The sequence below is a fragment of the Macaca thibetana genome, chromosome 13 (genome assembly GCF_024542745.1).
Source record: "Macaca thibetana thibetana isolate TM-01 chromosome 13, ASM2454274v1, whole genome shotgun sequence".
In the NCBI taxonomy this organism is placed as follows: domain Eukaryota; kingdom Metazoa; phylum Chordata; class Mammalia; order Primates; family Cercopithecidae; genus Macaca; species Macaca thibetana.
The window spans coordinates 105,583,475-105,598,028 of NC_065590.1; the positions used below are offsets into that span (position 1 = coordinate 105,583,475).

Genomic DNA, 14,554 nt, shown 5'->3' on the forward strand with positions numbered 1-14,554 from the left:
CAGAATCACTTTCCTCCTCCCACCGGCCCTGCAGGAAGCCAGGAGTGCTCTTCTCAGGAGAAGAGGGAAGCCCGATGCAGGCCCTGCGGACACCTGGTGATGGGCAGCGGGTGTGGAAATGCCAGTGCCGGAGGGACCGCCGGGGCAGAATGCAGATGAGCACAGCGTCAGAGACACCAGAAGGTGGAGATAGGATGATGGCAAGAGTAGTGTTTCCGGGGTTCGCAAAATAAAGATGTGTAATCTGTAAATACATTTTAATGGCAAAGCCCCAGAAGGAACAAATCAGGCAATGCTTACAAGAAAAGGCTAGACAAATGCAGTTACAATATTTATTCATCCATGCCTGAGAGTAATTATAACATGGTGCTAGATTTGCACGTGTTTGGAAAACAGTCGTCCTGGTGATTTTGGATTTGCCTGTGTTTGGAAAACAGTTGTACGGTGATTTTGGGAACACGAAGCTGTTCTGTGGGATCAGTGTCCTGCCTGTTTGCCCTCAGAGGGCTCTCGGCAGCCTGTGAGTATCCCGGCCTTCCATCCCGGCACTCTCCTGCAAAAATGCAGAACAAATATTAATAACATCTGAATTTTGACTGCTCCGGTAACAGCACACACTTGATACAAGACAGAAGGGTCCGGACAGGAGCTGTTTTCACAAAGGACTGCTGGCAAGATGAACCGTCCTTCTTCCTCGTCATGCCAGAGGGAAGTTTCTGGCTCCCGGACGAACACTTGTTTGCAGGAGGCCACAGAGGATCCACGTGGCAAAGGTTCCTGCTCAGAGCGGGATCTGCGATTCGCAGGCGGGTCCTTCAGGAAGAAGGCGTGCTGAGCACGCAGGCCCCTGCGACCATGGATGCACAAAATACCTGGCCTTGCCCCTGGGGTCAGTCAGGCTCATTAGGGGCCCAGGGGACTTGCTGGCACTACCCTTGCTGTGGCTAACAAAGGTATCCTGGGTGCATTAAAATTCACAAAGAGCCTCACTCCCAGGCCAGGTCTTTTTGGTTCCATGTGTGAGGGTCAGGTGCAGACGAACCTGCTCTCAGCAGAATGACCTGGGCTCTGCTCGTCTCCGAGGACAGGATCTAACTTCACACTGAATTTCAGAAGGGAGCCTGATCATGCTGGCAATGCCCTCTCCTGTATGCAAGTGACTTTGTTTAAATTAAAATTTGTATTTTTAGTTGACAAATAATAACTGCATATATTTACGTTTTAAGCATGGTTTCGATACCTTTACATTATGGAGAGATTATATCAAGTTAATTAACATATCACCTCACATCTTTTTTTTGGCAGTGAGAACATTTAAAATCTATTATTTTAGTGGCTGGGCATGGTCCCAGCACTTTGGGAGTTTCAGACTGGAGGATCTCTTGAGCCTAAGGGCTCAACACCAGCCTGGGAAGCGTAGTGAGACTGCATCTCTGCAAAAAATTTAAAAATTAGCCAGGCATGGTGGTGAGTGTCTGTAGCCCCAGCCATGCGGGCGGCTGAGGCAGGAGGGTCAAGGCTACGGTGAGCTATGATTGTGCCACCGCACTCCAGTCTGGGTGACAGAGCAAAACTCTGTCTCAAAAACAAAAAAAAAAAACCTATTATTTTAGCAATTGTGAAATATGTGATCATTATGACAAAGCGTGTGCCCCATGCGGTGCAGCAGATCTGAGGCGTCCTCCTCCTGCCGGAGACTTTGTGCCTGTGACCAGCATCTCCCCACTGCCCTCTGGAGGCCACTGTGCTGCTCTCTGCTTCTCTAAGTTCAACAGTCACTTACACAAGTGACTTTTTAATACGCCCTCACTTGGGGTTCTGCATACAAGGTAAAGTTGGTAAAACATAAACATTTTTCCATACTGGTTATAACGATTCCACTTAAAAATCAGAATTTAAAAGTCAGCATTTTGTTTCAGCTTTTCCTTCCTCTCCTGCGCTTCCAGCCAGTCCTCAGAATAAGTGGAAGCCAACGCCTGAAAGTCAGCCCTTAGTTTTGGAAGCGGTTTGTACAAACGGAAGGCATTTTCCTTCCTCTCACTAAGCAGGCTCACATTCTGGCTCATTGTCATTAACTTGTAAATAAAACCTCCAGGACGAAAGTGCAGAACGGACTGGGAACCACGGGGTACACAGAAATATGCCGGGAGCCTCGGCGGAGCTGCTCCTACACTCAGATCTTGTCCAGCCACTGCGGTGGCGGCTGGAAACATGCGGCGTGGTGTGGCCTAGGGAGGTCCAGGCCCACCTGCTCCGAGTCCTGAGCTGCGGCGCCCTGCGGTGAAGTCCCTGCACCCCGGTGCTTCCCGCATCTCAGCCGGGGAGTTCCTCCGCCTGTCTCCGAGATGGGCAGTGTGGGTTTAGTGCCAGCGCGTGTCCTGTGGGAGACACGTGTCCAGTTACCGGGAGAGGGCCCGGCACCGTGGCTGTGGAGGGGAGAGCCCGGCATGAGCGAGGGCACGGCGGCCACGCTTGTCTTTGGCAGGAACGCTCCAACCCACTTTCATTTCCCACTTCAGTCAAGTCAATCATGATCTGATACATTTTGGAAAACTTGGCACCGTTCTCTTCATAGGGAAAACGATCTTAGCATTTCGCAGCCAGGAGGACCCTGTCTCCATGCATGCAGCTGAGCGGTGGCTTTCTCACAACAATCATGCAGGAGCCACGGGCTGCGGTGAGGATTTCCACCCCCGTCACTGCCAAGAGATGCGTCCAAGTGACAGGCAACGTTAAGCTTTTCCTGGGTCAGGGCGTCGTCCCTGTGCAGGCAAAGGGCCCGAAACCACCTTCCACCTGAGCCTGAAGACCCCAGCCCAGACCTGGAGAAGAAGGGGGGAAGCGCCGTCCCAGGGGAGCAAGGGTAGAGGCCCCCGGTCTCCGGGAGGCGTGGAGAGCTGGGGCCGGAGCAGGAAGGGACGCTCTGGTGAGATTGGGACCTTTTGAGAAGGGAAGAGCAAGTAACCCAGAAACGCATCAAAAATACTGTGGGATTTAACTGTAAGTACAAAACAGCTTTTCCATGAGAACTTAACAGCTACTGTATTTTCCAGCTATTTGTTTGCCTTGATTCGAAGTTTTTACCTGCCCCCGGCCCCATTCCCCAAACACTGAGCTGCTGGACTCCTTCCCCTGCCTGGGCGTCATTCATCCCTGACCTCTGCATGGCGCCATCATCACGGGTCCTGAGCATTCCTGCCCGCCCGCCTGAAGAGGAACACAGGCCCTGGAGGTGGCTTGACCCTGTGTCAACGTGGCAATGGCAGACAAGACTGTAATGCCTACAAACAACTTCCGAAGTCCTCCCGGGGAGCGCAGTCCCAGCACCATAGCGCACTCCGCACAGCCATTCCAGCAGCTCCTCCCGGGGAGCGCAGTCCCAGCACCACAGCGCACCCCGCACAGCCATTCCAGCAACTCCTGCCGGGGAGCGCAGTCCCAGCACCACAGCGCACTCCGCACAGCCATTCCAGGAGCTCCTGCCGGGGAGCGCAGTCCCAGCACCATAGCGCACGCCGCACAGCCATTCCAGCAGCTCCTTCCAGGGAGCGCAGTCCCAGCACCATAGCGCACTCCGCACAGCCATTCCAGGAACTCCTGCCGGGGAGCGCAGCCCCAGCACCATAGCGCACTCCGCACAGCCATTCCAGCAGCTCCTCCCGGGGAGCGCAGTCCCAGCACCATAGCGCACTCCGCACAGCCATTCCAGCAGCTCCTCCCGGGGAGTGCAGTCCCAGCACCATAGCGCACTCCGCACAGCCATTCCAGCAGCTCCTCGCAGGGAGCGCAGTCCCAGCACCATACAGCACTCCGCACAGCCATTCCAGCAGCGCCAGCAAAGGCATCGCAAACCAAAGGCCATTCCAGCAGCTCCTCGCAGGGAGTGCAGTCCCAGCACCATACAGCACTCCGCACAGCCATTCCAGCAATTCCTGCCGGGGAGCGCAGTCCCAGCACCATAGCGCACTCCGCACAGCCATTCCAGCAGCTCCTCCCGGGGAGCGCAGTCCCAGCACCATAGCGCACTCCGCACAGCCATTCCAGTAGCTCCTCGCAGGGAGCGCAGTTCCAGCACCAAACAGCACTCCGCACAGCCATTCCAGCAGCGCCAGCAAAGACATCGCAAACCAAAGGCCATTCCAGCAGCTCCTCGCAGGGAGTGCAGTCCCAGCACCATACAGCGCTCCGCACAGCCATTCCAGCAACTCCTGCTGGGGAGCGCAGTCCCAGCACCATAGCGCACTCCGCACAGCCATTCCAGCAGCTCCTCCCGGGGAGCGCAGTCCCAGCACCATACAGCACTCCGCACAGCCATTCCAGCAGCGCCAGCAAAGGCATCGCAAACCAAAGGCCATTCCAGCAGCTCCTCGCAGGGAGTGCAGTCCCAGCACCATACAGCACTCCGCACAGCCATTCCAGCAACTCCTGCCGGGGAGCGCAGTCCCAGCACCATACAGCACTCCGCACAGCCATTCCAGCAGCGCCAGGAAAGGCATCGCAAACCAAAGGCCATTCCCGCAGCTCCTCGCAGGGAGTGCAGTCCCAGCACCATACAGCACTCCGCACAGCCATTCCAGCAACTCCTGCCGGGGAGCGCAGTCCCAGCACCATACAGCACTCCGCACAGCCATTCCAGCAGCGCCAGCAAAGGCATCGCAAACCAAAGGCCATTCCAGCAGCTCCTGGCAGGGAGTGCAGTCCCAGCACCATACAGCACTCCACACAGCCATTCCAGCAACTCCTGCCGGGGAGCGCAGTCCCAGCACCATACAGCACTCCGCACAGCCATTCCAGCAGCGCCAGCAAAGGCATCGCAAACCAAAGGCCATTCCAGCAGCTCCTGCCAGGGAGCGCAGTCCCAGCACCATACAGCACTCCGCACAGCCATTCCTGCAGCGCCAGCAAAGGCATCGCAAACCAAAGGCCATTCCAGCAGCGCCAGCAAAGGCATTGCAAACCAAAGGCCAGTGCACAGTCACCTCCCCACCCTTGCGGACTCCGACCAAGGTGTACATGGAAGACAGCTCTCCCGTCCATGGGGAGGGCCTGAGTCTGCCTCTCCTCTGCACAGGCCCAACAGCCCTTGGTGGCTTCAGTGCTTGTGATGGTGTCATCAGGAGCAAATGGCATTTAGTCATCGCTTCAGCCTGATCACCACCGGGGACTGGGGTGTTGCTTGAGTTTGACTTGGTGACCTCTCCGCATCTCAGTTTTCTCATTCGTAAAGTGGGGGATAAAATAGCAACTTCCTTCAGTGAGAATCTACTGACATAAAGTGCGTAAGGAGTTAGCACCAATGCCAGCTTCTATTAAAATTCAGTGAATGTCAGGTGTTCGTGCCATGTGAAAGTGCATTAATGCCTCATTCACTCTCTGCTCATTACTGTAAATGGAACTGGATCTACTTGATAATCATTTCAAAGTCACATCCACCCAGAACGTGGGAATGTGACCTTGTCTGGAAGTAAGGTTTTTTCAGATGCAATTAGTTAGGGTGAGTCTATACTGGGATAGGGTGGAAACTGGAATCCAGCAGGACTGGTGCCCTTATAAGAAGAGGGGCATTTGAACACAGACACACAGGGGAGAAGGCGGGGTAGAGACAGAGGCAGAAGTTGGCATGATGAGCCTGTAGGCCAAGTGGTGCCAGCGGACACCAGCAGGGCACCAAAGACGGGGTGTGCAAGGCAGCATTCGTCCTGTCAGCCTTCGGGGGAGCACAGCCCTGCCAACACCGTGACCAGGGCACCAAAGACGGGGTGTGCAAGGCAGCATTTGTCCTGTCAGCCTTCGGGGGAGCACAGCCCTGCCAACACCGTGACCAGGGCACCAAAGACGGGGTGTGCAAGGCAGCATTCGTCCTGTCAGCCTTCGGGGGAGCACAGCCCTGCCAACACCGTGACCAGGGCACCAAAGACGGGGTGTGCAAGGCAGCATTCGTCCTGTCAGCCTTCGGGGGAGCACAGCCCTGCCAACACCGTGACTTGGGTCTTCTGGCCTCCAGAACTGTGAGAGAATCAATGTCTGTTGCTTTAAGCCACCTAACGTGTGGTTCTTTGTTACGGCAGCCCTCGCCTTCCTCAACCTGAACTGTCACCACTCCGCCATCTTACCTCTCAATATCCCAAGTAAAAGCCACCTGAAGAAAGACCATGTCTTAACAGAAAATGTCTTGAAAATGTTGGAAAAAGACTTTCCCTACTTTATGAATTTGCTGCATAATAGAAATTTAAGTTAAAATATTTTGCATTCACTGTTCACTATTGTTTTACAAGCACTATGCTCATTTCAATCTAGAGTGGTCTTACGTCTTTTTAAATTATTTTTTATATTCATTGAGGTTCTGAATTGTGTAAAAGCATTGAAAACAATCCTTGTCAAATAATCCTGACTTTTCTATACAATTGCACATATGGCTATTTCACCATTTGAATTCGAGCTTCTTCATAAACGCTTTAAAAACAGGGACAGGGCCAGGCGTGGTGGCTCATGCCTGTAATCCCAGCACTTTGGGAGGCCGAGGCAGGCAGATCACGAGGTCAGGAGATTGAGACCATCCTGGCTAACACGGTGAAACCCCGTCTCTACTAAAAATACAAAAAATTAGCCAGGTGTGGTGGTGGGCGCCTGTAGTCCCAGCTGCTCAGGAGGCTGAGGCAGGAGAATGGCGTGAACCTGGGAGGCGGAGGTTTCAGTGAGCCGAGACCGTGCCACTGCACTCCAGTCTGGGAGACACAGTGAGACTCCGTCTCAAAAAAACAAAAAAAAAACAGGGATGGGGTGTGCCCATCCCTCTGAATTCAACCATTTTTCCCTTGTATCAGGTCGGAGCACCTTGTTAACATGAGAAATATTTATGAGAAATATTTACTGCACTCTTTACTAATCACAAGATGCTTCTGGGCAAAGGAGGGAGGAGAGATTCACAGGGTGAAGAAGCCACTCCCTGCACGAGGGGACTTGAGAAGGTTGCACACAGTGGGGGGATTTGGGGGGTTGCACACAGCGGGGGGATTTGGGGAGGTTGCACACAGTGGGGGGATTTAGGGGGTTGCACACAGTGGGGGGATTTGGGGAGGTTGCACACAGTGGGGGGATTTGGGGGGTTACACACAGTGGGGGGATTTGGGAGGGTTGCACACAGTGGGGGGATTTGGGGAAGTTGCACACAGTGGGGGGATTTGGGGGGTTACACACATTGGGGGGATTTGGGGGGTTGCACACAGTGGGGGGATTTGGGGAGGTTGCACACAGTGGAGGGATTTAGGGGGTTCCACACAGTGGGGGGATTTAGGGGGTTGCAGACAGTGGGGGGATTTGGGGAGGTTGCACACAGTGGGGGGATTTGGGGGGTTACACACATTGGGGGGATTTGGGGGGTTGCACACAGTGGGGGGATTTGGGGAGGTTGCACACAGTGGAGGGATTTAGGGGGTTCCACACAGTGGGGGGATTTAGGGGGTTGCAGACAGTGGGGGGATTTGGGGAGGTTGCACACAGTGGGGGATTTGAGGGGGTTGCACACAGTGGGAGGATTTCGGGAGGTTGCACACAGTGGGGGGATTTGAGGGGGTTGCACACAGTGGGGGGATTTGGGTGTGTTGCACACAGTGGGGGGATTTGGGTGGATTGCACACAGTGGGGGGATTTGGGTGTGTTGCACACAGTGGGGGGATTTGGGGGGTTGCACACAGTGGGGGGATTTGGGTGGATTGCACACAGTGGGGGGATTTGGGGAGGTTGCACACCGTGGGGGGATTTGGGTGTGTTGCACACAGTGGGGGAATTTGGGGAGGTTGCACACAGTGGGGTATTTGGGGAGGTTGCACACAGTTGGGGATTTAAGGGGGTTGCACACAGTGGGGGATTTGAGGGGGTTGCACACAGTGGGGGGATTTCAGGAACTTGCACACAGTGGGGGGATTTGGGTGTGTTGCACACAGTGGGGGGATTTGGGGGGTTGCACACAGTGGGGGGATTTGGGTGGATTGCACACAGTGGGGGGATGTGGGGAGGTTGCACACCGTGGGGGGATTTGGGTGTGTTGCACATAGTGGGGAGATTTGGGGAGGTTGCACACAGTGGGGGGATTTGAGGGGGGTTGCACACAGTGGGGGATTTGAGGGGGTTGCACACAGTGGGGGGATTTCAGGAGGTTGCACACAGTGGGGGGATGTGGGTGTGTTGCACACAGTGGGGGGATTTGGGTGTGTTGCACACAGTGGAGGATTTGGGGAGGTTGCACACAGTGGGGGATTTGAGGGTGTTGCACACAGTGGGGGGATTTGGGTGTGTTGCACACAGTGGGGGGATTTGGGGAGGTTGCATACAGTGGGGGGATTTGGGGAGGTTGCACACAGTGGGGGATTTGAGGGTGTTGCACACAGTGGGGGGATCTGGGGAGGTTGCACACAGTGGGGGATTTGAGGGGGTTGCACACAGTGGGGGGATTTGGGTGGGTTGCACACAGTGGGGGGAATTTGGGGAGGTTGCAGACAGTGGGGGGATTTGGGGAGGTTGCACACAGTGGGGGGATTTGGGGAGGTTGCACACAGTGGGGGGATTTGGGGGGTTGCACACGGTGGGGGGATTTGGGAGGGTTGCACACAGTGGGGGGAATTTGGGGAGGTTGCACACAGTGGGGGGATTTGAGGAGGTTGCACACGGTGGGGCAGTTTGTGTGGGTTGCACACAGTGGGAGATTTGAGGGGGTTGCACACAGTGGGGGGATTTGGGTGGTTGCACACGGTGGGGGGATTTGGGAGGGTTGCACACAGTGGGGGGAATTTGGGGAGGTTGCACACAGTGGGGGATTTGAGGAGGTTGCACACGGTGCGGGAATTTGTGTGGGTTGCACACAGTGGGGGATTTGAGGGGGTTGCAGACAGTGGGGGGATTTGAGGGGGTTGCACACAGTGGGGGATTTGAGGGGGTTGCAGACAGTGGGGGGATTTGGGGAGGTTGCACACAGTGGGGGGAATTTGGGGAGGTTGCAGACAGTGGGGGGATTTGGGGAGGTTGCACACAGTGGGGGGATTTGGGGAGGTTGCAGACAGTGGGGGGATTTGGGGGGTTGCACACGGTGGGGGGATTTGAGGAAGTTGCCACGGTGGGGGAATTTGTGTGGGTTGCACACAGTGGGGGATTTGAGGGGGTTGCAGACAGTGGGGGGATTTGGGGAGGTTGCACACAGTGGGTGGTGTTTGGGTGGAGCCTTAGCGATGTGTCAGACCTGAACATGCAAGGCTGCGCTGACATGATAAGGAGATGGTATTCTATGGAAAGATTGAGGCTTGAACAAAAGGCAAGAAGTGGGAACGGCTGGGCATATCCAGGGACAGATCAGAGAGACTGCGAGGGCACGGTGGCAGGGCTGGTGTGGGGTAGAGAGACGCGAGGGCACGGTGGCAGGGCTGGTGTGGGGTAGAGAGACGCGAGGGCACGGTGGCAGGGTTGGTGCGGGGTAGAGAGACGCGAGGGCACGGTGGCAGGGTTGGTGTGGGGTAGAGAGACTGCGAGGCATGGTGGCAGGGTTGGTGTGGGGTAGAGAGACTGCGAGGGCACGGTGGCAGGGTTGGTGTGGGGTAGAGAGACGCGAGGGCACGGTGGCAGAGCTGGTGTGGGGTAGAGAGACGCGAGGGCATGGTGGCAGGGTTGGTGTGGGGTAGAGAGATGCGAGAGCACGGTGGCAGGGTTGGTGTGGGGTAGAGAGACGCGAGAGCACGGTGGCAGGGTTGGTGCGGGGTAGGGAGACCGCGAGGGCACGGTGGCAGGGTTGGTGCGGGGTAGAGAGACTGCGAGGGCACGGTGGCAGCTGGTGTGGGGCAGAGAGACCGCGAGGGCACGGTGGCAGGGCCGGTGTGGGGTAGAGAGACACGAAGGCATGGTGGCAGGGTTGGTGCGGGGTAGAGAGACGCGAGGGCACAGTGGCAGCTGGTGTGGGGTAGAGAGACGCGAGGGCACGGTGGCAGGGTTGGTGCGGGGTAGAGAGACGCGAGGGCACGGTGGCAGCTGGTGTGGGGTAGAGAGACGCGAGGGCAAGGTGGCAGGGTTGGTGCGGGGTAGAGAGACGCGAGGGCACGGTGGCAGGGTTGGTGCGGGGTAGAGAGACCGCGAGGGCACGGTGGCAGGGTTGGTGTGGGGTAGAGAGACACGAAGGCATGGTGGCAGGGTTGGTGCGGGGTAGAGAGACTGCGAGGGCACGGTGGCAGGGTTGGTGTGGGGTAGAGAGACTGCGAGGGCACGGTGGCAGAGCTGGTGTGGGGTAGAGAGACGCGAGAGCACGGTGGCAGGGTTGGTGTGGGGTAGAGAGACACGAAGGCATGGTGGCAGGGTTGGTGCGGGGTAGAGAGACGCGAGGGCACGGTGGCAGGGTTGGTGTGGGGTAGAGAGACACGAAGGCATGGTGGCAGGGTTGGTGCGGGGTAGAGAGACGCGAGGGCACGGTGGCAGCTGGTGTGGGGTAGAGAGATGCGAGGGCACGGTGGCAGGGTTGGTGTGGGGTAGAGAGACGCGAGAGCACGGTGGCAGCTGGTGTGGGGTAGAGAGATGCGAGGGCACAGTGGCAGGGTTGGTGTGGGGTAGAGAGACACGAAGGCATGGTGGCAGGGTTGGTGCGGGGTACAGAGACTGCGAGGGCACGGTGGCAGGGTTGGTGCGAGGTAGAGAGACTGCAAGGGCACGGTGGCAGGGTTGGTGTGGGGTAGAGAGACTGCGAGGGCACGGTGGCAGAGCTGGTGTGGGGTCGAGAGACTGTGAGGGGACGGTGGCAGGGCCGGTGTGGGGTTGAGAGACTGCGAGGGCACGGTGGCAGAGCCGGTGTGGGGTCGAGAGACTGTGAGGGGACGGTGGCAGGGCTGGTGTAGGGTAGAGAGACTGCGAGGGCACGGTGGCAGGGCCGGTGTGGGGTCGAGAGACTGTGAGGGCACGGTGGCAGGGTTGGTGTGGGGTAGAGAGACTGCGAGGGCACGGTGGCAGGGCCGGTGTGGGGTTGAGAGACTGTGAGGGGACGGTGGCAGGGCTGGTGTGGGGTTGAGAGACTGTGAGGGCACGGTGGCAGGGCGGGTGTAGGGTAGACAGCCTGGGGTCAGGAGGGGCAGGAAGGCACATTTCCCAGCAACACTTGCTCAGAAGTGGGTGAAGAAAGTGGAGCCACAGAGGGAGGGACTGGGAGCTGCCCAGAGAAAGCAGATGAGCCTGGTGGCCAGGCTTGGGTTCTGGGCTGGAAACTGGATAACGCATTCAGCTGAAGCCACAGGGGGACTGGGAGGTAGGAGGCTGTCATTGCTGGGGCTGACATGTGACCAGCCTGGGAGCGGCCCCCCCTGCTCGTTTCCAGGGCTGACATGGGTCTCTAAGGAGCACAGGTCCTTCCCCAGGTCCTCTGGGCCCTGAGTGCCTCACAGATGCCTTATTGACTCTGAGGGATTCCACTACAACAGGTTCGGATCCCCCGTGCCGTGTAGCCCAGGCGGCCACTCTACGTCTGTCCCCCAGCAAAGGGCCAGTTCCCTCAGACTTCCCTAATGAAGTCCTGAAGACAATTCCTGTCATCAACATGCAGTTGAGATGACCAGAAACCTCAGATGCCATCTCAAGAGACCCAGGCTGTCTCTGTCCCAAGGGTCTGGGGAAAGAGGGCCCTGGGGGAGGAGGGTCCTGGGGGAAGAGGGCACCAGGTCACCCACGGCTTACAGGGATCCCGCTGCCCACTGCCCTATGGCTGCCTCTCAGCCTAGTCCTGGCTGGCCTCCATCCAGCATGCTTGTGAATCTAATGATAAAGAGAGGAAAGACGGCAGGAACCCCCAGCGCCATGCCTAGAGAAAGAGCACCGTGTCAGCTCACAGTGCGGGAAGGTGCGAGAGGGCACAAAGGGTTAGACACCCTGGAGAGAGGACAAACCTGGCTGTATGCTAGGGAAGGACCTCGCGGCTTTCCCATGGATTTGCTGGAAATTAATGCAAATGATTCAACCTTTTTTGAATTTATAATGCACACTGTAAGTAGGGATATCAATACAAGATACAACTGAAAACAGCAAAAAGATATAGGGCACAGTTTACCAGAGACAAAGAAAACCTGAAAAACTATTTCAGAAGTCACAGAACTAAGTGATGGTGGAAAAGTAGAGTTGTTAAAAATAAGAGCAAATGGAGAAGGACTGGAACTGCACGTTTAACATTTTCCCTGGACAGTAAGAATCAACAGACAGATAAAGTCCTCATGAAATTTAAGTTTAAAATGCTGAGCTATGAAAGCTGGGCCTGAAGAAATCGTACCACAGAGGAAAACGCCTCCATGGCGAAAGGTCTAATTGGCAAAACTGACGGAGACCAAATAACGGATCTGGTGAATGAATTTTTAGCGTACGGAGACCAAAGAACGGATCTGGTGAATGAAGTTTGCACAGAAAGAATTCAACTTGGTGAAAACAATTTCAACGCAATAAAACACGTATAATACCTTGGAGGTATTTTAAATGCGGTGTCAAGAAAGTTGATGAAGGAATAGGTTTGCTGGAGTTAACTCTGAATCACAGATTTGCAGTGAAAATATATTAGCAATTTGTCACGTTGTTAATAATCACACCAAAACGTACAGTGTTAGACCCCAGACAGCTGGGTGGGTAGACAATGAGGAGGAGAGGAGAGAAGCAAACACCTTTGTCTCACTAGGAGACACCCTGCTAGTGAACTCCCTCCGTGTGTCACACTGTGCTGCGTTCTCTCCCCTCCCACATCTCTCTCCGCTGTCTCCATCTCTCTTTCTCCCTTTCCCTCTCTGTTCTCCTCCCTACTCCTCACCGCACAATAATGCCCTAAGTTGGAAATAAGACCATGTTTTTAAAGCTGAAGAATGAGACACAGAGGGAGGCGAGGCTGGGATTGCATTGAGCCCGTTTGCTGGGAGCAGCGTGGGGGTCTCAGGGTAGGTGACGGGAAGACATTTCCTGAATAAGTGACTTGACCTTCTGAGCTCATCGAATCACGGGTCTGGGGGTGCTGTGGCTTTTGTCCAGGACGTTTCTCCCCTGGAGCCCCAGGGTCTTCCCGTTATGGTCTCTGACTCTGTAACTGCCCCTGTTCTCTGTGCTTAAGCGTGTGTTGGCATGTTAACATCCACTTTTTCATATCTTTCAGCTAAGTGGCACTTTGCAAACTAAATTGGTGCTTGGTAGCATATTTTTAGAACTCCAGAGTTTAAAATCAACTACAGCCAAATATTTATCTCCCACGTTTCCTTGGAAAGGTATTCATTTAATCTATGGCTATCAGTCTTAAGGAAAATTGCAATTTTTCTCATGAGTGTGGACTACAGACACTAATATTTATCATAATGATAATGTGATAGATGTCTATAGGGATGTTTGGAAATACAAAATTGTTTATGAACAGGAAATTATAGTCACATCAGTTTTTGTTACAATTACACATTTAATAGTTATAATTATATAATCAGCTAATTTGAAGTTATTTACAGCCTATTCAATTTTTATTGCTTAGTCTATTTCATGGTTAGCTGAGGGTTTTAATTATTAGTAATTAAAGTTTTTAAGGTTTAAAGACCAAATGATTCATAAAACATGGGGAATATTTCCTACCACCACCCCATCTAAAACTAGAGACACCATTTAAACGTTAAAGTAGTCTCTTCCCAAAACAGATCAATACAGTGTCTTGTAGAGAGAGTAGGTGATTTTTCAGTCTTCACTGGTAATGATTATTTGAAACAACAGCCTCTGCATGTGAGATATAATCTTTCTGCGAGGAGAAGCCGGGCAGCTGTGGCACGACCTCCAGCACCAGACAGGCCTTGGGTTCAAGGATCTGCTCTGGGCTTACCAGCTTTGAGCCAGTAACAGGCTCTTGCTCCACCTCCTCATGCTACACGGAAAATGGACACAATCACAGCACTTTGTTAGTTTTCTGCGGCTGCAGTCACAGAGGACCACGGACCTGGCCGCGGTCACGGAGGGCCACGGACCTTGAGGACCACAGACCTGGCCGCAGTCACGGAGGGCCACGGACCTGGCCACGGTCACGGAGGGCCACGGACCTTGAGGACCACAGACCTGGCCACGGTCACGGAGGGCCACGGACCTGGCCGCGGTCACGGAGGGCCACGGACCTGGCTGCTTAAACAGCAGAAGTTTATGATCTAGAGTTCTGGAGGCAGGAGTCCACGTCGAGGTGCCTGCAGGCAGCTCCCCGGCCTCCCTCCCAGTTCCTGTCACTGCTGGCGATCTTCCCAGGCCCCAGCCTAGAGAAACCCCACCCTGATGTCTGCCTTCCCATCGAGACGGCCTTTGCCTGCCGGGCATGACTCTGTGCAAACTCTTCTTTCTAGAGGAACACCAGCTATATTGAATTAGGGTCCCCTGTACTCCAGGGCAATCTCATTGTAACTAATTACACTTGCAGAGACCTTAGTTCCAAATAAGGTTACATTCTGAGGTCCTAAAGGTCAGGGTGTAAACACATGTTTTGGGCAACGCACAGTTCAAGCCATGGCAAACACCTGAGTCAGATGATTGATCAGAAAATCAGAGGAGA

General features: G+C 54.9%; 1 protein-coding gene across 6 annotated transcripts in view; it reads right to left on the reverse strand.

Annotated features, from left to right (window-relative positions):
* Positions 1-318: 318 nt before the first annotated feature.
* Positions 319-14,554, reverse strand: part of TPO (thyroid peroxidase) — a 111,922-nt gene continuing 97,686 nt past the window's right edge. For all 6 annotated transcript variants that reach the window (XM_050753202.1, XM_050753198.1, XM_050753201.1 and 3 more), the window contains 2 exons: positions 2,249-2,378; positions 319-553 (listed from right to left, as the gene is read on the reverse strand). In XM_050753202.1, coding sequence (XP_050609159.1) covers positions 500-553; positions 2,249-2,378 — 184 coding nt within the window. In that variant the 3' untranslated portion in view covers positions 319-499. The remainder of the gene's footprint in view (positions 554-2,248; positions 2,379-14,554) is intronic.